The sequence below is a fragment of the Platichthys flesus genome, chromosome 20 (assembly GCF_949316205.1).
Source record: "Platichthys flesus chromosome 20, fPlaFle2.1, whole genome shotgun sequence".
NCBI classification, from domain to species: domain Eukaryota; kingdom Metazoa; phylum Chordata; class Actinopteri; order Pleuronectiformes; family Pleuronectidae; genus Platichthys; species Platichthys flesus.
Genome location: NC_084964.1, coordinates 19,319,034 through 19,345,701, shown reverse-complemented (window position 1 = coordinate 19,345,701; position 26,668 = coordinate 19,319,034). Strand labels below are relative to the sequence as shown.

Genomic DNA, 26,668 nt, shown 5'->3' with positions numbered 1-26,668 from the left:
CCATTTCAGAAGCATGCACATCTGGTTTCCTGCACTTTATTCCTCTGCACATCTGTTCTCCTGCCTGTTTACACTTCATTTGGAGAATGTAAAACAACCGATTCACACACATGCAATTACTATTCACACCAACTCCATTCAGCCAAAGTTATTTATTCATTTAAAACGAATGCCACGCTGCACCTTGTATGTAATTCTAGTTCTGTATTGTAGGTGACTTATTTACAGAAAGCTCTTTCTATACCTTGTTTTATTTTAATGTTACATTGTACTGCTGAGCTGAGCGGTTTCTTCTTGTAAAACACCTCATAAAACTTGAAACTTGAAACTATTGTGATGAATGTCTCGTATGTCTGTTCAATTTCTCTTGGGGTCCAAATTTGGAAACGAACCCCCCTCTGGATGAGCTCCTGCTTCTGAGCCAACAAGCTTTGTCTCCAGGTTTGTGAATGCACACGAGAAGCAGACTGCTCCAGCTATGCAGCACCTGAGTAATACTTTACAAAATACAGTCACAACACAGCCCACAGGAATTAAATACATATACAGACTTTGTTCCAGTGATTGCAAGAACAAGATAAGTATATTGGTGTGTGTGTGTGTGTATGTGTGTGTGTGTTCATGGAATTTTTATTGCGTCCAGTTACACAGAATCATTTAAATATCAATCTCCTGAATACACACATAATATATCTAAAAAGATCAATTCATTGTTGGTCTTCATGATATTAGATATTTGTCTTCTCCCTTAAACCACTTCTCATGATAGAAATGTTACATTTCAATCAGATTAATATTCAACTCTGCTGTGTATTAATGGCCAAGTCTCAGTTCCATTGTATTTTTGGTAAAAGTACAGGCTGATACAGAGCAGGGAAAAAGCTTTAGGCACTTTAGATATGTATCCATCACACAACACCATCAGGGACAATAAGAACTGTCTTCAGAGACAATAAGGACATGGAGTCCTGCAGCAGAGACTCCTGGTCTCATCATCATGGAGTCAGTCTGTTTTACATAAAGAGACAGGGGACACTGAGACATATAGAATCCATAGAACTGTGGCAACATCCCATCCTACTTAATGGGGAGTAGGATTTTTATAAATGATAGCCTATCCAACAAGTATAATGATATTTTTCAGTTTGACAATTCAAAATATTGTTATATGACGTAAAATTTCGGAGACAAGGGGAGTAACATGGAAGGAAAAGGAGAGATGATGATATGCAGACAAATCTAGAATTAATCTATAATTGCACATAAAACCACAGATATCGAGCTTCACAGCACAGTACACAAGCTCAGGTCTCCGTGCACACACACAGCTCTTATGGCCTCAGATTATTTTTGACTTTGTTTCCGAAAGTCTGCTGTCTTTACTGTTTTGACATTACTTTCAGTCCCTAAAGCATTTGCAGAGTACTGCATTTGATTTGAGACCATGTGACCCTCAAAGGTCAGCAGCAGTATATGGATAGACGTCTCTGGTGTGGTCATGTGGTCGACTTCCTGGAGAAGAGCAGTGTGTGCAGCAGGATCCCAGTAGCGACGGAGACGTTCAGAGACTCTACTCCAGGAAACAAATCTCTGCCTGCCGGGATGGTGAGCAGCGTCTGGCACAGAGAGAGCAGCCCCCGGGACAATCCCCCCCCCTCTCCACCGATCAGCAACACCGTGGGCCCTGTCATCTGAAAGTCTGAGCACTGGGTGACAGGAAGCTGAGACTCGTCTGCTTCGGCGCCCACTGTGCCGACCACCTGCCAGCCCTGTGCCACCTTCAGCTTCACCATATCTTCAAGGTTCTTGTGTCCATACACCCCGAGCACCTCCATGGCTCCGGCGCTGGCCTTGCTGACCACTGGAGACAGTGGACAGCTGTTGTGAAGACTGCTGGCCACTCTGTCCACACCCAGGAAGTAAGCAGAGCGCAGGATGGCCCCCAGATTCATGGGGTCCTGAATCCCCTCAAGGACGAGCCACAGAGGGGGGTCCTTTCTGCCTGGTGCAGAGTCTGAGTGTTCTGTGAGATAGCTCAGAGGACTGGCTTGCAGACACACTCCTTGGTGAACTCGCTCAGAGGACATCCTGTCCAGCTCCTTCTTGCTGACCCGCTGGACTCGCACTCCTCGCCGACAGGCCTCCTCGCACACCTTCAACACAGAGGCCCGGTGAGAGGCCTCGCCATCTTGTACAAAAAGCTTACGGGCCTTCCTTCTGCCCTGAGTCAGAGCCAAGAGACAGGGAGAGACGCCAAAAACAATCTCTACTCTGGAGTCCGGTGTTGACCTCTGCGTCCCCGGCCGCTCCCTCTCTGTGGGGGAATCCTCCAGACACAGCTTCCTGAGTTCAGAGGATACTCTGTGGGCGTCTTCCTTCCTCTGACCTGTCCTCTGCATCACTGGGATCTCATCCCTCCACTCTTTGCTCTGCACTGATCTCTCACGAGTCTCATTGTGTCTGTGTCGTCTCTTCCCCCCCGGTTTGAAGCTGCTGTCCTCTGGGTGCAGGAGAGACGCTGTGAAATGGTGAGAGGAAACCTGAGAGCCCACTCCAGAGACCGACTTGTACAATCCTCTGCCCCGAACCAGCAGCAACCTGTGCTGCCGAGCTGCGGATGTAAACACCAACATGCTGAAGTAGATGTTAATATGTCCAGAGGCACAACGAGCTGCAGCTGCCTCAGAGAAAAGTGAATCAACTCCCTGAGAGATCCATGAATCCAGAGATAACGTGTCTGCAGGTTTCACTGATGAGTTCACTGGATCTCTGTGTAGCCTCCTCAGCCTCCTGTCTCCATCCAAAACTCATGTGTTGGACTTCCTTACGTGAAACACGCACATGTGCAGAACAGCTGCGTCAAGAGCCAGAGAATAGTACCGGATATAGAGCTCTTCTTCCTACAAAGTAAAAGCCTGAGAACAAATTACCCTTATGCAATGCAGAAAATGATAAGACAACTAAACAATGAAAGGACTGAATGAATATTGACTGAACTGTTAGCATACCAACTACACAGATGACTGTTTCCCTCAATCAATTAATGAATACAGTACATATACATGTTATATATATTTAGAATACATAGATTTATATTTATAAATATGAAATTTGGCCAAGAAAGATAATTATAAAACTGGTTGAAAAAGAAACAACCAGAACATGTTCATACAATAATGCACAATAATAAGCCATTAATTTATCTTTAATCTATAATGTGTAAAATGAAAAGATGAGAATAAGATGCAGAGTTTACACCAAAGCTCATCATTTCATTGTGTAATATTCAAATGTGTGATTACCATAAGATTATTAGTTCTTTTAATAAATTTATTTATTATATCACTGTAGTTTATAGGTGTTATTTTGAAAGTTTTTACTTCCTGTCATTGGCATCTTGAGCTTGACGCGAGTGACGTAGCTGCAACTCCACTCCTCCGATGTGCTTCCATGACGTCATTTCCCGGAAGTGAAACTCTCTGAACACGGAAGCGTCTGGGGGAAAAAAACAAATAGTCTTGGATATTGTTGTGAGAAGACGTCCGGAAACTCTTTGACCTGCGGGAATCAAACCTTTTTCTACGGTTCACGGTGAGTGGGCCGCCGTGCGGGGGGTTCTCATGAGAGACAGCCGGGATCAGTGCGTGATTCTGGGGGTTAATGTGTGAGAGACACCACGGTTAAAGACGTCAGGGCCTCTGGTTACACATATAACTGCTGAGTAACATGTTCCAGGAAACAAGGAGGTGAAACAGGCCGGACCACTGTGGCCAAAGGTTCGAATCCCCGATTCACACGTTCACAGCTTAACAAGCAAGTGTTAGAAGAATCCTCCACGAGTCTTCTGCTTCTGTCATGTGATGGTTTCCTTCTCATCTTCTTCATCAGGATCAGGATCTGTCCCTATACATTGGTCGCATCCTACTTTTCTGTATTCTTATTATTTTACCAATTATTATTCTTTCTTATGAAGTTTCACTTGAAAATCACCAGAAAAATTTAGGACGAAATGAATGGGAGTCAATGTCTCTCGGCCGTTTAGAGCGAGAGAGGAGCAGGACAGATGTTCAACTCTTAAAGCCTCAAACTGAGGTTGTCATTCATGATGTTTAGATCAAAACGTTGGTAAACGTGTTAGCTTCGCAGAACTGTCACCGTGAAACATCTCAGAGATAAACCTTTGGCTGTAAACATGTTTTAACTTTAGTTCTCTGTTGCCTCTCTCCATTGGGTCTAATGTAAAATGTGAGAGAGACTTTCTGGAAGGAGCATCTTTTCTGACTTGCTCCCGTTTCTTAACTCTACCCAATACAAAAGATATCCTTGTGTTTCCATCCCAAAAAAGTATATCTTTCTCATTGTGTTTTTATTTTACAGATAGGATTTATAGTGTTTGAGTCCTTTGATGGCTGTGATGTTGCGTTTCAAGCTTGAACGTGTCTCTCTCTCTCCGAGGCGCACATTCAAGATGACTCAGCAGGAGGAATTATTCTAGCTGTTTATTGTCTTGCTCTGTAAAATCCTGAAACCGTTTGACAACATAACACTTGTTTTAATTCTCCACAGACCACAGTAACGTCTCCAAATGCCTAAAAAGGTTTGATTGATAAGTTGTTTGACCAAGAGTCCAAAGATTTCCACTTTACTTTCATGTCTGAGGAGCTTCAAGCAGCAAACATCTGCCAGTTTATGCTTCGAAAATGGACTCAAATGGTAAATTCTCTTGTCGATCACCTAATTGCTTCAGCGAATTCATATTTGAGGATAGAGTGAATGTCCTTGGGTCTCAGACTGTTGGTCAGGAAACAGGGACATGGAGATGGCACCTCTTGCTTTGGGATTTACATATTTTCTTTTAATGTATTGGGAAACAGTCTACAGAACAATTGGTAATGAAGATATGCAACATTTTTTGCTCTAAACTGAAAGTTTAGTCAATGAAATATGAGAGAATAGTAGTAAATAATAATAATAATGATTATCTTCATTACCATTGAAGAGCAGAACTTGGAACCAGAGGATGTTTGATATTTTTGCCTGATAAGTGACTTCCTATTTTTGGGTTATTGTAATAAATCAAATTAACAAATCATTTCCGATCCTCTAATACATTCCTTTCTGCATTTTAGTTTGAGCTCTGCTGACTCTCTGCTTTTCCTATTTCCGAGCAGATGGATTTCCTGTTCGGGAAACGAAGGACCCCGGAGGAGATGCTGAGGCAGAACCAGCGGGCGCTCAATCGTGCCATGAGGGACCTGGACCGGGAGCGGAGCAAACTGGAGCAGCAGGAGAAGAAGATCATCGCTGACATTAAGAAAATGGCCAAACAAGGACAAATGGTGAGATGAACCCCCGTCGTTAAGAGGAGGGAATCGATCGTAAAGAGAGGATTCTAACCCTGTGTTGTTTTTATTCTTTGCAGGATGCAGTCAAGATCATGGCGAAGGATTTGGTTCGCACAAGACGCTACGTGAAGAAGTTCATCATGATGAAAGCAAACATCCAGGCTGTCAGCTTGAAGATCCAGACGCTCAAGTCCAACAACAGCATGGCGCAGGCTATGAAAGGCGTCACCAAGGCCATGGCCACTATGAACAGACAGGTCGGTCCAGTATTCGCTGAGTCACTCTGTGGGACGGGATGAAAGAAGAAGTGATAACAAACCTGTATTTATTCCCTTGTCACAGCTGAAACTGCCTCAGATTCAGAAGATCATGATGGAGTTTGAAAAACAGAGTGAAATCATGGACATGAAGGAGGAGATGATGAATGACGCCATTGACGACGCCATGGGTGATGAAGATGATGAAGACGAGAGGTAATGGACAAAACAACCTTTTCATCTGTGTACAAACACATCAATCTTTTTGTTTTGCATTGACCTTGTTGACGTGTGTGGTTGTGTCTCATGTGCAGCGATGCCATCGTGTCCCAGGTGCTGGACGAGCTGGGTCTGAACATGTCCGATGAACTGTCACGTAAGGAAAAACAAACGCTCCATCGCAATGAATGAACATTTTATGTTATGTGTTTTTAGTTTTAGTTAATTAAACTTAAACATTGATATTAATTACACGACATACAATCCTTTTCACAACCAGCAGATCGGAGATCTCTGCTGCTCAGATGTGAAGATTAGAAGCTTTTCTTCAACACTGACATCCCAATGTGTGTTCTCCTCAGATCTCCCGACCCCCGGAGGAAACCTGTCGGTGGCCGGAGGAAAGAAGGTCGAGCCCCAGGCCGCCCTCGCCGACGCAGACGCCGATCTGGAGGAGCGGCTGAACAACCTGCGGAGAGACTAAACCCAGTGTCTGACAGACGGGTTGTCGATAAAGACACAAACACACTCTAGATTCTTTTTGAAGGTGTAACTGGCAGATCGCCGGCTGTATCCCGGGCTGTGTGTTGCTTTCTGTTTTGAGGTGTTTTCATTTTATGCGTGTATCTTGTATTTAATCCAAAAATAGACAAACAAACAACCCCTCAAGGGTCGTTGTCCCTCATAGGTTTAGAAAACTCATGTCACGTTTAAAACTTTGCCAAATGACGCAGATCCTCTGAGAGTTGATTTCACTGTCTGTGTAAAACCTAACTCGTCCAGGCATGATGTTTTCACAACCTGAACTAACACTAACGCTGACATGTTTAAAAGAACCCGGGTGAACGTGGGTAATATTACACAGGTGGATATTTTATATGGGTGTCGTATACAAACTCAGCACTTTTTGTACATCATACAGGTTTGGTGTTTGTTGAATCATCATCACCGTGATTATCTTAGGAAATATACTCTATAGCCCAGACACAAAGTTTTGATTAGTTTATTTGAGAGAGTTGTCAGAGTTCAGGGTCTAACTGAAGATTGTGATTGTGTATATCTCAATGTTTCTGTCTGGATTCACCGATAGGTCGGTTTTATTTTCTGAAATTATCTAAATGATCAGAGACGAAGAAGGAAAGTGTTTAGAGCCGACTCGTCACTCCTGAGTCCTGCAGGACTTTCACCAAAATGTTCATAAAGAGTCGGTGATGTTTATGTTTCTTTCAAACTGTCCTGTTTGGTATTTTTTTTTTTGCCTTTTCTTTATTCAATAAACTTTTTTTTCCAGATTTAACAAAGTGGTGGTTTTATTTAAAGGAGTTTGATTTATTAATTTGGTTCTTTTATTAACTCCACCAAGGAGCTAATGTTTTCATTGTTTGGGTTTTTGTCTTTTAGCAGGATTAGGAAAAAACTACTGAACTGAGTGAGACTTGGTGGAAGGATGCACACATTACACTCTTTACCTTTTAAGAGTTCTTTAAAAAAATATTTCCACTAGTTTCCCAGGAAATCATTAATGGATCTTGATGTTTATTTAGGGGACTGATATTCATGTTTTAAGTTTGGTGCAGATTTAAAAGAAAATCAGGATCTAGTGAATTTAAAGGCATGTGCTTTATATACTTGTATGAGTTATGGGTATTTGTCCCCCATTTAGCTGTAATAAGTATGTAATTAATGCAGTTATAAGCAGATTCAACCTAAAGCATTTATAAATAGAAGCTACCATTGAAAATATCAATATTTTCCTCACACTTTTCCCATTTATCAAGTGTCAAACTTGAAACACATCATAGACATGTTATTTTTATTCAAAAACAATTTTACTTTCAAAACTGTCAATTTGTCAACATACAATCATAGAACAATATTGAATGTACTCAACACTTCTGACATTAAATAATAAAAAAATAACAGCCATGTTTTATGTACATTTGTTTTCTGAAAGCTATGTACAGAAAAAGAAAAGATTTGTGTTTGACACGAGCGTCCGGCAGGTTGATGAACTGAAGCTGCAAGAAGCTGTTGCATCAAAATGTAAAACAGGTCGAGCAAAAACGCAGCAAGGAAGAAACACCAGCAGAACCAGTGACTGTGACGACGTCAGAGTGGGAGAGATTAACTGGCAGCATGTTAGAGAGAGAGAGAGCATACTAGTGAACATCACTATGACTACAGCTAGCAAGCTTATTTATCATCTAAAATGGCTCCTCTGGATGTCTGCATCCTCAGGACACCAGTGCATACACCTAACTCGGCTAATAACTGGATGTAAGATGATTATGATCAGAACTGTACTTTCGTTTTTAATCAGATCGTCTTTTTATGATGCGGCTGAACGGAGCAGCCGAACACTCATGCTTCCAAAGAACGGTACTTGTTAGACGTCACAGCTGAGTGAGCAGATTCTTCTCCATTCTGAGGTCAAGCCATGCTACAATCGTTGTTGTATAACAGAGCCATGCAACCCACATAAAAAGAAAAGGTAATAAGAAACTAAAGAAGGGAGCAGATCACTGGGATTCATGTCGGCTTTACCACCCGTCCGCGTCTTGATTTTCAAACCTTGCACCTCCTCATGTTGGATTTAAATACGACGTCATGCTGAGTGTGGCTCCAAAGTCCAGATATCACTCCAGAACATTGATAAGATATTAATCGAGGTGTGTGAGAACAATGACGGCATTACACAGCACGACACAGCGCCGGGGAAACCCCACAGCAAAAAGCTGAGTCACTCTTGATCAACAGTTCAAGCTCTGATTATTCAGCTTAAAATGACGAGCAGGGTGAAATGGACGTGTTGAAGCTCGGAGTCCCCATCGATTCCTGTCACTCTGTTACTGAACATGCATATAACTGTTGAACACAGGACAGAAACTGATATCTCATCTTCCCCAGCTGCGGACACGGGGACTGCGATCTTGCAGCATCATGCACGGAGGCCGAGTTCTTCTTTCAGAGGTGGAAATGAGACGGAACACATCAGGGACACGCGCTGACGCAGCTTCCTCCCATCAGCTGGTGTGTGGTGGAGACAGATGTGGTGCTTTCTAATCTGGGCGTGAGCGTTTTCTCTCTCTGCTGTTTGTCCCACGTGGGTTTCACTTCCGACAGGTCCGGTGAGGCGTGTGTTTTTTGGGAACCTCGATGCGACAGCGGCTCCGGTCGTCGAGCCAAGGCAGCTCGAAGTTCCTGGAAGAGAAATATTAAAAAAATTTAAATTGCTGCACAGAATTACTGGATACAGTAACTGTGGCTTGAAGCAAAATCGAGCATCTCCCACTTACTGTTGTGCGAGTTTGGGCAACGGTCGTCCAAACGCAACCACAGGCAAGAAAGGAGTGATCACTATAGCTTCAACTGGAAGACACGAAGAAGAAAAAACTGAGTTAGAATCCATTTAGCAGTTGGTATTGACCTTTTCCATCACACCCAGTTTTATTCAGGGCGCTGTGGACGTACCGTCTTCAATGTCGGGATAGAAGGATGAAACCTCCGGCTCGGTTTCCTGGACGATCTTCTTCCTGTTCATTCGCTGCTGCAGACGCTGGAACATGCGCTGCTCTCTGATTCGCTGGATGTCCCATCTGAAAACACAGGCCGGGAAAAGACATGAGGAAAGATCGTAGAGCTCTGAAATCATGCATCTGCCTTATTACCAAACTAAATAGTAAATCAAGACTTAGTAGACGACAAATTCAATCGGTCCTCCACTACAGAATAAGTCTGGACCCGTGTGTCCATATTTACCTCTTCCTCCTCTTTTCATCCAACTCGAGCTTCGCATGGCGTTTCAAAAACACGCCGTCATCCAGCGGCTTGATGGGAAAACAAGATCACACTTATATTATTCACGAGTTTGATGCTTTTTCCTTAATTACATGTTTTAATCATTGAGTGTCTCCCACCTCCACAGAGTTGGAGGATTCGTCCTCCAAAGGCTCGATGCAGTTTTCTCTCCAGGATGGAACTAGAGAGTGGGAGGAAGACGGATGGAGAGGAGGATCACCGTGGATAGAGTGCTCAGAACATTTGACGGATAAAGTGCTTAAAGATAGGAATAGATTAGGCTTACAAACAATCAGCATATCATGAACTACATGAGGAGTCCACTCACTGGCCACCTCTTCCTCCTTTTTAGGAGAAGTCTCCCGCAGAGGAGAGAGAGGAGGTTGGTTCCAGCAACACAGATACATCTCTGTGGTAGACATGAAGGGCAGGTCTTCCATCTCACAGTTCAGCTCAGGCTCCTCTTTGCACGGAAGCAACATGTCCCTTTCTGCCCCAGATCTCATTGGACCCATCTTCTCGGGGGTTTCCTTACTCCGCAGCTCTCTCTGATTAGGAGAACCAGGCTGCATTTCAGCTTTGTGGGGGCTGAGCTTTGCACTCTTGCCCCGGCATTTCTGAACTTTTGCATCTCCAAAACAAGACTTCCTGTGTTTGGTAGGAAAAACGATAAAGAAGTGAGGTTTATATGGGCAGGTACTGTGGCAGATAATTCATGAGTGCCTTCCACCATTGTCTCTTTTACCTCTTTTGACCTTTGCCACCCCGACTAAAGGGGAGTGGGTTGGCTTGGTTGGGCTGTGGACTCTCCTCCGGATCCAGATCCCACATGTCCTCTTTGTCAGGGGTCCAAGGCTCCAGGGGCTGGAACAGCCGCTTGTCCCGCGGTGGGTCCTTTCTCGTGAGCTGCAGGCGACGCTCCATGCGCTCAATGCGAGCGAGCAGCTGCAAAGGAAGAAGCCTTGAATAAAGAGCCTCTGCACATCAAATCAGCACTGTACACACCACCATTTAAAAAACGTTTACATACGGTCTCTTTGTCGGCTTTGAGCTCATCTATCTCCTTGTCCTTGGACTGCAGCTGCTGCTGCTGTTGCTCAATGAGATCCAGCTGCAGGAGCAGGATCTGTCGGAGGCAGTTGGCCTGCGTGTGGGGGTTGGCAGGAGTCTTCCTGATGTTCCTCCACTTGCCCTCAGATGAGAGTTCAATGGAAGCGGTGCCGACGACTCCGGGGACGAGCCCCTTGCCGCTGTCCTCGGCACCAGCATCCTTAGGGTTATTGTTCACAGCCATCTGAGGGTTATCCATGTTGTCAACAGAGAGGGGTTTACCTTTCACCGGGGTTCCCTCACCCCCCATCTGTCTGACAGGGGACAACACCCCCACAGTTTTATTGTCACCCTGAACTACTTCTGCAACTGTGGCGGCGAGGGCAACTTTGCTTGTCATGTAAATCTGGTCTAGGACCTGTGTCTTGCTCGGGATGTGACCGCCCTGCACGTCTTTCACATGGAGGACGAAGTCGCAGGGCTCCCTCCGCAGGATCAGCGGGCTCACGGTGGCGGCCCCGAAGTGCGCAATGTCGAAGTCGATGGTGTCGGTGCTCCGCTTGGATCCCGTCTTTGGAAACAGCGTGGATCTCAGAGTCATGGCCGACACTGGGACTTCACATCCCGCATTGCAACCACCGCTACGTGGCTCCCATGTGAGCCGAGCAGCTGATTTCCTGCAAGAAGCATAAAAATAAAACACCGGGGTCCTGTTATTGTTGCTCAGCTTTGAGTTCGGAGTCAAAGATGGACACCAGCTTTCATAACACTTCAACAAACAGAGGGAAGCTGCAGCACCGAGGGACCTGATCTCTACTTCTCCTAAAACCGTCCACCGGGATTTGAAAATCACGCTAAGCTACATGGGCTCTGCGGTGCAAACACACAGGGGCTGGGTGTGGGTCCAACTACCCGGGTGAGGGGGACCGGGAGCGGGGGGCTTCACACAAGGACTCGGGAGTGGCTGTGGAGGACACAGGCTGCAGCCATCTCCTCCATTTTGGTTCTCGCGAAATCATGAAAAACAATAACAGCTAGCTAGCTAACAGGCTAACGCTAGCCGGCTAGCTCCGCTAACCAGCTGCGGCTCCGGAGCCAAGCGGCTGAAAGGAGCTCGGTGCGTGTGAGTTTAAACAGACTCGGTCGCATTAATACGTGTTTACGTGATTTTAAACTCACCTCGTCTACAACTCGACTTCACCTGCAACTGTCTCCATGTTCCCTCCTCAAGGCTCAAAGCGCCGAGTACTGCGCATGCGCGATGTGCAGGGGGAACATGTCTGGTGTTGTGAGGGTTTGGATCAGAGGAGGAGAGGAAGAAGAGCTGTGAACCAACATCTTCTTCATCTTCTTCTTCTTCTGTAGTGTCTCTGAGCAATCATCATCATCATATTCTCTAGTGTTTCTGAACCCCCATCATCTTCATCTTCCTCATCATCTTCTCCTTCTGTAGTGTCTGTGAACACTCATCATCATCATCTTCATCTTCTTTAGTGTTTCTAAAAACTCATGAACTCTTCATCTTCCTCATCATCTTCATCTTCTTTAGTGTTTCTGAACACTATGAACTCTTAATCCTTTAAAACAACCTTTCTGCAGATTTGTCAAAAATGTTCTTCTACGAATAGTATGCCCCCCTCTACTTCTTCTCTTCTACATTTACATTTAAATGGGAAATCGTGTCATCAAACAAATGTGAAAAGTGGAGATGGAACGTTTTTCATAAACAAACACTACTTTTTCACATACTGACAATTTGTCCATTCGTTAAATGTGTTAAATGGTGCATGCATCTATACTGTAGGTTGTTAACTCAGCACTAAGTCTTTAGGAAATCGAAATTAATAGATTTTCTCATTGCAGATATTCACTTTTCAAGTTAGAATTGCCGCTGATAAAACTCCATTACAGGCCATATTCTGAACGTAAGGCACAAGTTGTGTTTAGCTCTGGAGTTTTTCATTGCCTGTAATAAAGATAACTCAAATTTAAAATAAGAAAATATTCTTGACTTATTAAATTTAAGCCACAGCACATGTCTACAGGTCCACAAGTGCTGTACATGTACACAAGAGTTAAATTAACACATTTTTACTGCTTTGTTATTTTTTTTACCTAAAACAGGATTTCTAAATATAGATGTTTTTTAATATTTAATTAATATTCAAATAATAGGTAATTGATATAAAAATAAAATATATGCAGTATTCGCCCTGGCGCCAGGGGGCGGTATAAGACAAATTTAGACTGCACTGATCAGGAGGAAGTAGTTTACTTCCTTCCATTAGAAATGGGAACGCTAGGAACTATTAGCCATAGTTAGCTTATCTAAAACGTAAACTAACGTAAAAATACTGTATTGTCATTGTTCCGCATTAAACAGACAGTTAGTTTAGATTTAACTCTTATTATTTAAAGCGAGCTGGTGTAGAAATGCGTCGAAGGGGAGTCGGAGCCGGAGCTGTGGCGAAGAAGAAGCTAGCGGAGGTAAAGCTAGTGAACATGGGTGTTTTCACATTAACATTAAATAAACAAATAATCGTCTGTTTCTGTTCAGGCCAAATACAAAGAAAGAGGAAACGTTCTGGCAGAAGATCAGATTGTTCAGGTGAGTCCACGGAAAACACAGAAAGAAGAATCGATATAATTCACCTTATTATCCATGAATTCAGGTCCCATGTAAATATGAATATGTTTCTGTTTCATGCTAATTTAAAAGTGAACTCGTATTTACGTTTTACCTGTTTATTCACTGCTGGTAACAAATAGTACAGATGTTTATTTGCCCCAAATATAAACATGGTTTTCGTGTTTATTTAGACTTTTGCATCTATTGTTGTTTTCAGTCTTGAATAATCAGCTGAATATTTAATCCATGAACAGAGCATATTAAATGCTCTATAATGCAAGCTCAACAGCAAATTGTCAAACTTGGTAAACTGGAACTATTGAGTATTTGGAATTTTTGCTTGAAAATCACATAAACAAGTTATCGAAAAGATTTAATGGACTTGACTGTAAAAAGCTTGTAACAGTAAATATTCATACATCCAAAATAACATACCATGATGTGCAAAACTAAACATGCATCTTTACACATGAATCTATAGATATCTTTTATACTGTTCTGTCCATCATTGTTCATGAAATGATTATTATAAGTTATCTGCGTTTCTTCCTCCAGATGTCCAAACAGCTGGAGACGTTCAAATCCAACCTGGAGGAGTTTGCCAGCAAACACAAGCAGGAAATTCGAAAGAGCTCAGAGTTCAGGGTTCAGTTCCAGGAAATGTGTGCGACCATCGGAGTCGACCCTCTGGCCTGTAAGAGTCCTTCAGTGTAGAATCAGATAAATGGACAATGAGCTGAGGAGAAGTGGGTTTAAATCAGAGGTTCTAAAGTCGATCATAATTCCTGTTTCTTTTTACTCCACAGCCGGAAAAGGCTTTTGGTCGGAGATGCTCGGTGTCGGTGACTTCTACTACGAGCTCGGTGTTCAGATTATTGAAGTGTGTCTGGCGCTGAAACACAGAAATGGAGGTTTGTATTCTATCAATGAAAACTGAGGGTAGAACATGTCAGTAAAGTAAATATCAGTAGATGAAGTTTTGAAATCACTGCAGCAGCTTCATTCTGTGTTTCCTTCCAGGGCTCATTACTTTGAATGAACTCCATCAGAGAGTCCTGAGCGGAAGAGGTAAATACGCTCAGGATGTGAGCCAGTAAGTAAAGCTACTCAAGTTTTCTCCACCTTGAAGATTTCAAACTGTTTATTCTGTTAAGGGCTCGTTTCCTTCTTCATCTAATCACCATATTTAGGTCATTAAATATCCACGCGTTGGTTATGACTTGTATTTTTACCGCTTTGATTGAATCTGTACTTCTCAGAGACGACTTGATGAGAGCGATAAAGAAACTGAAGGTGATGGGGAATGGTTTTGGGATGATTCCTGTCGGTGGGTCTTACTTGGTGCAGTCAGTTCCAGCAGAGCTCAACATGGATCATACTGTGGTTCTGCAGCTGGCCGAGGTAAAACGCAGCTCCTGTAAATACTGTAACATCAGTCATTACTCAGAGCTGTGTCCTGGTGTCACCTATTCCCTGTAAGACAAATGCTCTGTTTAGGTTTTTTCCTGTTTGGGAGATACTGACGTGTGTTTGTTTGTTCACTTGTAGAAAAAGGGATTCGTCACAGTGAGTGAGATCAAGGAAGGTCTCAAATGGGAGAAGGAGCGAGCTTGTCATGTTCTGGTAAGTGTCGATACCTCAGACTCTCACTTGCTCTGCCTTGATGCACGGGAACCTCTTAAAAACACTGGTTTGAAAATCTTGGTTTCAAATACGTTTTCTTCTGAAACAACATTGTGAATTCCATGTGGCATAGTTGATGAATCTGTTGATGGACATTTCTGAGGATTGATCTACTGCTTCAGGTCCTTTCCAAGCAAATATCTAAATGAGGTTTAGTGATAATGTTAGCGATTCTTTAACTATTTTATGGAGTAAAACCTTTCCATGGTTGTGAGCAGAGGAAAATACCTGTAACATACATCTGTGGAATACTGGGACATGGGATATCATGATAAATAATTCAAGGATTTTATCTTTTCCAATATTCCTCTCTTACTTTGCATTATTTTACTTTGCCTTCATCTGTTTGATCCCTGATTTAAAAACCTCTGCTCCCGTGTTTCCAGGATCACCTACTGAAAGAAGGTTTGGCCTGGGTGGACTCCCAGCCAGCCGGGGAGTCTCAGTACTGGTTTCCTGCTCTCTTCTCCGAGCTCACATCCCGGGACGTCACACCAGAGGAGGCCAATCAGATGTCACCTTAGGAAAGAGCTGGGCTGGACCCTGGACTTCGAGCCGGTGACAGTTTCAGACACGTTGGGAAAACACAAGGTGGAGTGAAGGGTCACGTGATGGACTTGGCTGGTTTCCCGGAGCTGGCAGCGAACTCTGGACACGAGGAAGGAGAACTCTCCTCCTCAAGTTCTCCTCGACAACAAGTGCACAGAGTTTATGACTGAGTCACTGAAATCAGCTTGAGTTCTGTGACACTGCATAACGTCTCCTCTTGTAGTCGTGGTTGTTTTAACTGCGTCTAACTGTTGAATTTTGTACATAGAAACTTTTACTTTAACAGAAAACATAACAACAGCTTTATTGCACAAGTTGAACCTAATTTTTATTAAATCATCTGGACCATTTTACATGTGCTTATGGTCGTTGGCACAAACTCACCGGTTCGATTGGAACGACATCAACAATTCATCCTGTCAAGTTTATTTAAAACAAATAAAACATTAAAATAAAAACATGAATCCATAGAAGTGATCATAGAAATAAATTCTGAGATACTAAGTGCACAGCTTCAAAGGAAATGAATAATTGTGATAAATATATTTCGTCTTCTTTAAGATCACATGATTTACTTGAGTAAGTTTTTGCCCCTTCACCATTTTTCATGTTTATCTCTCTACAGAAACTCTAATGGCATCATATTAGCTTTAGTTTAAAAGAAAATAAACTGTTTCGTCTTTAGACCTTTTTAAATTAAGTAATTGAAAGATCAATAATAAATTTGGATGTGATGGATTTGATAACCAGAAGAGAACAGTAAACTTTAAAACTCCTGGAATTCACACTTCAGATTTAAGAAGGAATCGTTAGAATTAAAGCAGCAGATCTTCGACTCCCGGAGAACGGTTCAATATCACTTTAAAGAATCTTTCTCTGAATTCATGAAACTCCTCCAGAGCCCAAGAATAAATGATGACATCTGCTCCTCAGGCTTTTCTCCCCTTCACCACTTCTATCATGTGTAAAGCGTAAAGAGCATCAGTTTTACAGTTGAATATAATTGGCAGTAAATTACTATAAGCAGAAAAATGGTATTTTAAACATGACCACCTAACCGACAGGATTTGTCAAAATGATTTCCCCGGCCTCGGCAGAGTTTGCCCGCGGTGCCGATCTCAGGGCTCGTGGCTGTAGACGTGGTCCTCGAACATGGACTGCTCCATGTGGTCGCAGATCACCGTGCAGAAGGGACACACTCGGTGGCTCTCCTCGTGCTGCTCCAGTTCACCTCGGGTGATGCCAGGGAAGCTCTCGTGGCAGTGACGACACACCAACAACTGCCGGGGACAGAAATAGAGACGTAACGGAATAGGGAGCAGATTAGGTTCAGAGTCCACGTTGGAAATAAAACGGTAAACAACAGCCGGGTCGGGGGTGGCACCGCAGGGAGCGAGGGAGGGCTTCAACCTCGAGTCATTCTAATGTTTGTTTTTCAGTTTCAGTTTTTTTTTTTTTTAAACTAGCAGGAGGTGCTGCACGTTTTGACAGTTTGTTCAGTGTGTCGGAGAAAAAGAGATTTGACTCACCTCCTCCTCTGGTTCTGCAACATCCTCTGTAAGGAGAGAAGAATTAGTTAACGCCAAATAATTAACACGGTTATTGTTTGTTCATGTTTTATTCTTGGTTTGCAACGGACCCCTGTATGTTAGATTATTTAGCTATTAGGCTTCTTCTGAAAACAGCCCAAACTGTACAGTGTTCAGATCCGAGCCGGTCACTCACCTATGACGTCGTACAGGTGCTCAGCCGGATCCGGTGCAGGGATGGATCTGGTGTTTGCAGCTGGAGAGGCGGAGTCCGGCTGCACGTGTGGCGAGTCGCTGGCGGGAGCATTGAGGTCGGCGTACGCTGAGCGCAGGCCCTCCATGTTGCTGAGGAGATTCTGACAGAATAGGAGAGTTGAGAAAACAAGCGTTAATAAAGAGACATCATGAATTGAAGATCTTCATTGTGAAGAAAGTGTTGATGTGTCCGTGTACGTTGTTTTCTCTGGTGAGCGCTTCGTTCTCCTGCTTCAGGAGCCGAATCATCTGCTCCTTCTCCTCGATGAGGCCGTCTTTATCTGCCAGCAACTCCTGGGCCTCTCTGAGCTGCATCTGAAGGGAATTCAGGAAAACAAGTTACAATATAAACAACCCCAAAGGTCAACACCTGTGTGATGAGCAGGTTCTGGTTCCTCCTCAGCACCAAAAGTGAAGATCTTGTCTGTTTACCTCAAGTTTGTTGCCCCTCCGTTGAGCCTCATCACCAGTCATCACCAAGCTCTCCAGCTGCCTCTTCATATTCATCAGTTCTTCGTTCAGACCCACAACTTGTCTCTTGGTGTTTCTGGTGTCGTCCCTCTCGGTCGCCAGCTTCACCTGAGTGTCCTGCAGCTGGCTGGCGAGCGCCTGGCACCGCGCCTGAAGAGGACCTCCGGTAGAGCCGGGATCTCCTGCTGGTTCCTGCTGTGTCTCCTGCTGCGACAGCCTCAGACAGAGCTCCTGGTTCTCCCTCTTCACGTCCTCCATGTTGAGTGAGACTCTCTGCAGCTCTGCGTCCAGCCGATCCCTCTGTTTCTCACTGCTCTGGAGATCCACCTGCCAGGAGGTGAACACACACAGAGTCCTGATCTGAGCTTTCATCATCGTCTCCGTCACGGACAGGTTTGTTCTAATGGTTTGATTGAGCTCTATGACTTTCAAACAACAAGTATGAATCCTCAGGTTGTACAGAGGCTCTGCCCCTGGGGCCCCCTCACACACAGGGGCTCCCTGACCTCTTGGGGCCCCCCCTCCATACTCACTTTACTCTTTGAGTTGTGCTGGATTAAATAAAAGGTCCTTGTTCATCTTTTAAAGCTGCGGATTGGATTTACCTGTAGAAGCTGGACTCTGTCTTCTGTGTTGAGCAGCTCCCGTTCTCCTTCTCTGAGTTTGCAGCTCAGCCTAAAACACGTTAAACAATCGTGTGTTAACTTCTAAAAGAGTCCTTTTTATTGGTGTGTTATTGGTTAAAGAGCAGACTCCACTCACTTGGTGATGTCCTGACTTTGAGCATCGATCGTCTCCTTCATCGCCTTCCGCTCGTCCTTCATCTGATTGATCTTCATCACAGCTCGGTCGTATTTCTCCTGAGAGTGTTTCTGAAAATAAAAGATAACAGAGAAGAGGAGTTACAGGAGGAAGCTGACGTGAGATCAGAGTCTGAAACCAGAGGATGAAATGATCTTTACCTCGGTTTCAGCTGATGCTCTGTCAGAACTCAGGCTCAGGTTCTTCTGCTCGGTCGCTCTGTGCTGCTCCAGCTCCAGATGCTTGGTCATCTGGACCATCAGCTCCTCCTGGTAGTGACATGGTTCTGAAGTTTTCACTCTGGACTATACACAGAGTTTAAATTTCACACACGTGGTCTGAAAACAAACCTTCAAAGTTTCCATTTCCTGAAGTTTCTGCTGTAAGGTGCTGGTCAAGTTTTCAATTTCTTCCTTGTTTTGATCCATTTCTCTGACCAGGTGACTCTTCTCCTTCTCGTTCTCTTCATTCTGCTCCTGCACGAATCAATGACACGGCATCAAATACCAAAGTTCAATCTTTACCTCACTGTTGCACAACAAGCAAACATGTCCACTCCAACACGCAAACACTTGGTTTGTAATCAAATATACTTTGACGACGGCGGCGTCTTGTTGTTCCTTCTCTAAAGCAAGTTTCAGGGTTTGGTTTTCCAGCCGAATTTGATCCAACTCTTTCTGCAGCTCGTCTCGCTCGCGGACGCTCTGATCCACTTGTTCCTGTGCTCAACAAAACACATGAAGTCAAAACAAAGCTGTGTTTACTTTGAAGAGACACACATCGGTTTGCATCAGCAGTTCTTTTCTGCCACTCGAGGTCGAACTAGCACAGACATGTCTACCTTCCCCGTACCGATACCTGGACTTTGCATATCGACTAGATACCAGATCGGATGGATTCACACACTCGCCGACCCTTTCGCAAGAATCAAAGTCATTCCTGATTTCTGTATCTGCATCAGAATATCTCTAACCACCATCTTGAACCCAATCAAATACTCACAGTCATGTATTGTCCCAACTTTTAAACAAGAGATAAAGAAAACAGAGTCACTCGCTTTTGCTCCGAATCTCTTTGTTTGCGTTTGATACCTGTGTCGTAACCACCAGGATGTCATCTTCCAGTCTGGAGGTCAAGCTCTGATCCTCGGGGCTTTTGAAGCAGAAGGGAGTGCTGGCCCCCCGCACCTGACCAGTGACGTCGATGTAGCAGAACTGGTAGAACTCCATCTCGTCCTTGGGCAGGTAGTAGTCTGACGGGATGAGAACAGAAAGGATAGACAGAGATTTTCTGAGTCATCCTGCTGCAGTGGAGGTGAAAATGAAACCTAGATCCGCAGTTGACAGATCAGATTTAGATTTGAATCTGTTTACACACAACAGGATCAGGATGAACGTTAAACAAACACAAACGTCCAGCTCTTCCTCACCTTTAAAAACCGTCTGCCTGCTCACGGACTCCTGACCGACCACATCCAGACACGGCTCCACCCACACGAAGGTGTGATAATCCTTCGCTGAGTTCCATCCCACCTGCAGAGGAAACATCAGGGGAAACACCGGAGCTCAAAATGTGGTAGAGGATGATGAAGGAGAAGTCAAGTGAGATACTATTTATATTTAGATGTAATAAAAGGCCAGAATAAACCCTCATTGGATAAGATACAAACTTAAAAAACAACTATAGCTGCATTTTCCTCATTGATTTAGATTTAAGACAAAATGCCAAATTTAAAGACAGAAAATTGTGTAAAACCCGTCACAAGTTCACAAAATATTCTGTTTTTAATTGTTTTGCTTTTACTACCTAAAAAAAACCTGGAAACACTCACATTAAAAATCGGAAACTATTTCTAACAGTTATAGAAAACAGTCCCACGAAGTATTCTCCAATTATAATATCATTGAAAATCATTATTTCTCCCGATGTTTTAGAAAGTGAAATGAAAGTTCCTGGATCAGCCTCCAGATCCTTCCACCACGTTCAGTCTGATTCTCCATGTTTCTCATGTGAGTCAGCAGTTTTATCATCTCACACTTTCCCCCATTGAACCTCAAATCCTTCAGTGTTTTACAATCTTTCTTATTTGCATCAGTAACTCTATATTCACAACAGAGCTATTACATATGATTTATTGTTATTATTATTCATTTATTTGGCCTTTCCCAGATAGAACCCCACTTTAAACCAGCACAGAAAGCGACTCACCTTGAAGATGCCCACCCAGTCCCGGGGGTGAGGCTGGAAGGCAGCGGTGTAGTGGCAGGTGAGGGAGGTGGAGGGGGGGTATGACTGGGGGATGTTGTTGAACACCACCTGGGAGAAGTTGCGCACTGGGGGCTGAGCTGCTGCGGCCCCTGAAGAGACCTCCATGCTGGACAGACTCAGAAAGACACCTGAGGGACTGAGGACATCAGCTGAGTCAAACACTGCTTCATCAGCCTCCTTGTTGCGCAGTAGAATAAACTTTAACAAATATAAATACACAATTCACCTCAAACAAATACTTTCCAACAACCAAACCAGCTGCGTCTCTGTATTAAAACAGATTCATAAACATGAGAATGAGCTTCGATCTGATTTATTGACTTTTAAAATGTTAGTGGAAAGAAAACAGAAACAGAAAGTAATCCAGAAACACAAAAGACCGCAGCCGGGACATTTCCGGGGTTTGTTCTGATACACGACAACACAATGTGTGTTTCTGAGTGTGTGTTTAATAAATCCTCCGCGATGATGTGATGTAAAGATCAAGATTTTAAACTTACTGGTTTGTTGTCACTGGTCGGAGCTGAAGCTTCAGCTGGGAGAGCTGGCCTGCGACTGCGCTGCCTTCAGGGGCTGCTCGGATATTTAACCTCCCTGAGTACGACACGACGCCACAAGGCTGACAATTGTTATATCAATTCTTTTTTTTCAAATGTACTTTATTTATCATTTAATTTACATTCCAGATTATTTTATTGACAATGGAATGATTTATTTATTGTTTTAACACGTTTTATTATCCCTAATTACTCATGTTTATTTGATCTCCCAGTGTTTTATTTATTAATTTATGGTGGTATTATTATTATTGTTGTAATGTTGTTAGGCATGTGTTATTTTTAACATTTCCAAATAATATCTTAACTGTACAATAAAATCAACCACAACAAAATCTAACTATTTATTTGTACTCTACCTGGAAGATTAGTTATTCATTTTAAATCAAAAACCAATATGTCCAGATGCTATCCTTGTTTCCGTTTATCTGTAAAGGCATCAGGATATAGTGCATTATGGGAAATGTAGTCCAGTATGTTTGCATACAACCCTCGCGCCTGAACCCTGACGACCACAAGAGGGAACCAAACTCCCGTATAGCACAGGAAGTTAGACCTCTGTGACTTGGCCCCAGGTTCATTATCCCCACGTGGAGGAGGATTAGTCAGTTGGCAGCAATTCTGATCATTTATGAACTGATAAGATTGTTTTTTATTATTTAATCAGCATTTTTGTATTTCTGCACAAGAAGCTTGAATAGTTTGGCTCAGGGTTTACTGAGAGATATTTTGCATTATTCATTCAATCAATCAATCAATCAATCAATCAATCATTCAATCAATCAATTAATCATCCATATTGATAATTAGGGCCCCGATCACTGTCAGTGGGAGGCCTTATTGAAATTGTAATGATTATTATTATTATTATTATTCAGGCAAATTAATTGGCTTTTTGAGGGCTTTACTTGACATCTTTTCTATGGAGCAATTATTAATTATAGTTTTTGTTACTCAAAAACTATAATTATTATAATTATATTATAAATGTTCTATTTAATTATTGTTATATGCACCAACAGAAACTGTTAGGTATGTGTAACCTTTTTAAGTCGGTGTAACTAAACATTTTTTATGGTAATTAAGCTTGAATATAAAAGTATTCCTTTATATGAACTGAAGTGACTATATATGATATAATCTGTTTGACTAAAAGTGTAGTTCTAATTTTATACTGTTTTTATTTCCTGTAGAAATCACATGTGTAACAGTCCAGGTCACATGACAACTACACAGTAACATTTTGTCACAGTTATGAAATAGTTCAAAGCCAATTTGCTCTTCAAAGCTTCATAGGCAAACTTTGAAGCTTGAAGCTTTAAAGCTCTGAAGCTTTGAAGCTGAGTGGAGTTGAGGAACAGATCAAAGCCAAATAACTCCTTTATAAGGAGCCACGTCTCTGAGTGGAGCCACCGTCAGGTCAAGAGCAAGTCAACAAGAGACACACGAGATACATCTCACCTGTGACTTCCATTCACCGCCACTGACGACACCGACAGAAGACAGCAGCTTCGCAAGAGATCACTCTTCAAACCCTTTGGACAACTTGGTCCCACTGCAGCACCTGTTGATCAACATGCAGAGGATCATCATCACAATTTACATGACCCAGGGTCAAGAGTGCAGCAGCAGCAGTACTCTGCAGGACCCCAGCCAAACCCTCCTGGATTTGAAGATGGAGAAGCAGAAGCTGGAGGCTGAATACTCCGCCCAGAAGGAGCTGGTGGCTGAATTCATCGCCCTGCTGGAGCTTGATGATATCAACTTCGCCCTGAATCAGGTGATGGAGCAAAGCCCCCATCTTAGGAAGCTGGTGGAGGGAACCTCCCCTCTGAGGGAGGAGGTGGGTGAATTCTACGACCTGACGGAGCCGAAGGTCCAAATCATCTTTATCCTGAGGGAGATGATGGCTAAATTCACTGCCCTGAAGGAGCTGCTGTATCAAAAACCCCATCTGAGGAAGCTGGTGGAGGAAATACGCCGTCTGAGGGAGCTGGAGGATTACTCCAACCTGATGGAGCTGAAAGCTGAATTGACCCGCCTGAAGGAGTCTGCAAAGGTCAGAAAAGAGGAGCTGGAGAAGGAGCTCTGTGAGATAAACATGAGGATTGCATTAAAGGAGGAAGAGCTGGTGCAGACAGAGGAAGTCAAAGTTGAGCAGAAGGAGGAGACTAAGCAGGAGAGGAAGGAGAAACAGGAAACAAAGAAGATGGAGAGGAAAGAAATGAAGAAGATAGAGAAGGAAAAGAAAGCGATAGAAAAGAAGGAGAAACAGGAAACAAAGAAGATGGAGAAGATGGAGAGGAAAGAAATGAAGAAGACTGAGAAGGACAAGAAAGAGCGAGAAGGAACGACGAGGGGGAAATGGTTCAGTTTTCTCTTCAAAGTTTCCATCTGACTTTCAATCATCACATCCCTCTTCTAATACTCTGGTGGAGTAAAAGAGAGGATCTGCAGAAACAGATCGGTCGGAGGAGGAGGAGAACTCGTTCACCGACCTGTCAATCATCACATCCCTCCCTTTCTTTCCCTCCACTCCAGATCATCACATCCCTTAACCCCCCCCCCCCCGCCCTTCCCTCCCTCCCTTTCTTTCCCTCTACTCAAGACTGACTTTTCTTAAAAAATAAATTATTGAATAAATAACAAAGATTTTTCATTGAGATGAAGGTTTGCTCTTCTTTACAGAAGATGGTTGGTAAACAATCTAAATGATGAAATTCCCACATTTACATGTAAAAAATACTCAATACCTGTATATTATTTATACATATGTTTATTATTTGAACTGAGAGACACTCATTCTCCACAGCTGCACTTTCCACAGATTTAATTCTATTATCTTAAGACAAACTGACGGATCATATATTTACTGAACTCAGGTATATATTACTTGGTTTTCCTGCTCTCGTTATAAATATTATTGTTATTATTAATTATTATGAGGACCAATATCTATTTTTGGAGGAAGTTGACACTATCTTAGCCACGAATCCTTAGATGTTGTTATGAAATCACTATGACACAGACATGTAATCGAGGCTTGATATTCTACAGTTTGACCATAAATAACTCTAAATAAACATAACCCAGTATATTTTGAATTGAGATTTTAATGCAATTGCCTAAAATAAGGTTTTTATAAGATAATGGGACAGTTTATTAAACCCACAGGAACTTCTCGGGCCAAGTTGCTCTAAGATTAAAGCATAACAACATCTAACAGAAGTGGAATATATATATAAAAGAATAAAGTGTATTGCATGATAGTGCTGTGAATTAACATATTAACTTAGTTTTTTATTTTGATGATTATAAGACACAAAGAATCAAGAAAATAAGTTTTTTTTAAACACAACACAAACAAATAAAAAGTAAAGAAGTTAGAATTTGACACATAGTTCTCTGGTGGAGACATTTTAACTAATGTGTGATTAATAAATCATGAAGATGTTGTATTCTCCACTTGTATTATTAGTTTTTATTCCCTTTACAGATTCTATCAGGTTTTACTGGAGCCTGTCACCTGTGAACCAATTCTCACTGCAGAGCAAACAACCAATCAGGGACGAGCAGGCTCCCCCCCGCTGCGTCTGATTGGCTGTAGGATGCTCGGCCTGTGAGGAACTGACTTCTCGTTGACACGAGTTTCTCCGCAGCTCCTAGAACCGGGAGACGTCACGCACGCCTGCTCCGCCAGTGCCTCTGACCGGGAGCACTGGGAGCACTGGGAGCACCGGGACAAGTGCTCTGCTGACGGTAATATCCGGTATTTCCGTTTGTATCGGTTTATAAGTTGTTGCTGTTGAAGCTCGCGCTCTTCTACCGGAGGGAGGAAGTTAGCATCCCGTGACCAGGGCAACGGCACACCTCCTATAGTTTCCATAGGCCCGGGTTAGATTCAGCGTCATAACTTTATTAAAGCTACGCACTAAATAAAACGCGTCATAAGAAGAAACACGGTGACTGTGATGAATTAACGAATTCGGTGCAAATATACGTTTTTTTAAATTTGTTTTTAATGTTGTTTTCTCTTTTTCTTATTAGTTGTTAGCTAAACATGCTAAAGTGTTTACACAGGAACTTCAGCAGAGGCGGTTCAGGGGATTCAGGGGGCCTCTGGCGAAAGGGAGGGGGGGGGGGGGGGCTAATTAGCAGCAGATGAATCGATAATGGACATGATGAATAGTAATTGCAACTCTATTACAATTTATAATGTACAGTACATCTTATCATCATCACACTGCATGATTAGTTTCTCTAGGTCTGTTTGACTGAAGTTATATTTCTTATGATTTTAAATGATTTGTGTTGTGCTTCATTTTGTGAGTCCGAGAGCTTTTAAAGTTTTATTATGGTCACATACTTGGTTTGATGGTTCACACACTGGCCAGTCGTGGTTGGCACAAGATGTCATTGTACTGTATTCATACGGTATTAATCTACAGAGTAATTCACCTGCAGCTTCACAGTTTCATATCTCAGAGAAAAGGAAATTTACAAATCCCCAGACCATTTCCATTTCCCCTTCACAACACTGCCTTGCTTATTTAATAACCTGAGCTTTTCTTTATTTTAATCAAACAGCTTCCCTCCCCCTATTTAATATCAGGGCATAAAAAGACACCGCTGTCACATTACATTATGATTTCCCCTCACTCTTACTGTAAGAGAGATTGTGTAGCCGGTGTGTCACTCGCTCTGTGTCACACACAGATTAAACACACAGGCACGAGGTGACGTGCTGGAAGCCTGTGATCTTTAAAGCACGAGGACTAAAGGTTGATAAGAGTGTCGGATGTCAGCTGATGCTTAATTAATGTTGATTGGTTCATTAATCTAGAAACCTGGTTTGTGTAATCCTTCCGTGTTCCACATTCCTCTTCTGTTCTCTCTGCTCTTCTTCACCAGCTGTTTGAGTGGTCTTCTTCATCGGGAGCTTCAGCTGAAGGTGCCTCATGTCCTCTTGGCCCAGAGGACCGATGTGCCGCCGGCTCACTCGCCGCCACGACACTTCTCAGCACAGATTTCAATTTAACAACACCAGTGGTTGAAAAGCACTTCTCTTATTTCAGTGAACAAATATCCGGGATTATCCCTCTCCGCCCGCCCCCCCGCTGAGGTCCCCTGCTCGTTCTCTCTCCATCATGTCAACAGGGATCGGGTGTGTGTCCTCGCCGCTTCTAATTGGTCACCAGATCCACCGGCGGGCTCGTTGCTTGAGTGTGTAAGTCAATCTGAACTGAGCCATCCTCGT

The 26,668-nt window shown here is 43.1% G+C and overlaps 5 protein-coding genes across 7 annotated transcripts; 2 read left to right on the top strand and 3 right to left on the bottom strand.

Moving 5' to 3' along the window:
* Positions 1-13: 13 nt before the first annotated feature.
* On the bottom strand, positions 14-2,851 carry mrm1 (mitochondrial rRNA methyltransferase 1 homolog (S. cerevisiae)). The gene has a single exon (XM_062378936.1). It carries the CDS (start codon positions 2,631-2,633, stop codon positions 1,497-1,499), a length of 1,137 nt encoding a protein of 378 aa, XP_062234920.1. The 5' UTR covers positions 2,634-2,851; the 3' UTR covers positions 14-1,496.
* Positions 2,852-3,450: 599 nt separating this feature from the next.
* On the top strand, positions 3,451-7,113 carry chmp2a (charged multivesicular body protein 2A). Its single transcript, XM_062378460.1, has 6 exons — positions 3,451-3,591; positions 5,172-5,339; positions 5,423-5,602; positions 5,688-5,818; positions 5,917-5,978; positions 6,184-7,113. The coding sequence occupies exons 2-6, from the start codon at positions 5,172-5,174 to the stop codon at positions 6,303-6,305; spliced, it is 663 nt and encodes a 220-aa protein (XP_062234444.1). The 5' UTR covers positions 3,451-3,591; the 3' UTR covers positions 6,306-7,113.
* Positions 7,114-7,617: 504 nt separating this feature from the next.
* On the bottom strand, positions 7,618-11,962 carry msl1b (MSL complex subunit 1b). Of its 3 annotated transcripts, none has more exons than XM_062378438.1 (9): positions 11,849-11,962; positions 10,650-11,346; positions 10,365-10,564; positions 9,906-10,267; positions 9,739-9,800; positions 9,581-9,648; positions 9,293-9,417; positions 9,118-9,190; positions 7,618-9,022 (listed from the first exon to the last, which is right to left on the bottom strand). In XM_062378438.1, exons 2-9 carry the CDS (start codon positions 11,268-11,270, stop codon positions 8,932-8,934), a joined length of 1,602 nt encoding a protein of 533 aa, XP_062234422.1. In that variant the 5' UTR covers positions 11,271-11,346; positions 11,849-11,962; the 3' UTR covers positions 7,618-8,931. The 3 variants fall into 3 exon arrangements, with proteins under 3 accessions (XP_062234422.1, XP_062234423.1, XP_062234421.1); XM_062378439.1 differs by having other exon boundaries at positions 9,948-10,267; XM_062378437.1 differs by having other exon boundaries at positions 9,739-10,267.
* Positions 11,963-12,924: 962 nt separating this feature from the next.
* Positions 12,925-15,880, top strand: snf8 (SNF8 subunit of ESCRT-II). Its single transcript, XM_062413798.1, has 8 exons — positions 12,925-13,156; positions 13,227-13,277; positions 13,854-13,992; positions 14,105-14,209; positions 14,319-14,391; positions 14,558-14,699; positions 14,847-14,921; positions 15,368-15,880. Exons 1-8 carry the CDS (start codon positions 13,103-13,105, stop codon positions 15,503-15,505), a joined length of 777 nt encoding a protein of 258 aa, XP_062269782.1. The 5' UTR covers positions 12,925-13,102; the 3' UTR covers positions 15,506-15,880.
* On the bottom strand, positions 15,833-21,438 carry calcoco2 (calcium binding and coiled-coil domain 2). Its single transcript, XM_062413797.1, has 14 exons — positions 21,355-21,438; positions 20,795-20,990; positions 20,016-20,118; positions 19,678-19,838; positions 19,180-19,305; positions 18,937-19,062; positions 18,748-18,855; positions 18,548-18,657; positions 18,391-18,460; positions 17,747-18,112; positions 17,513-17,629; positions 17,256-17,415; positions 17,060-17,085; positions 15,833-16,810 (listed from the first exon to the last, which is right to left on the bottom strand). Exons 2-14 carry the CDS (start codon positions 20,957-20,959, stop codon positions 16,649-16,651), a joined length of 1,800 nt encoding a protein of 599 aa, XP_062269781.1. The 5' UTR covers positions 20,960-20,990; positions 21,355-21,438; the 3' UTR covers positions 15,833-16,648.
* Between the last annotated feature and the right edge of the window lie 5,230 nt (positions 21,439-26,668).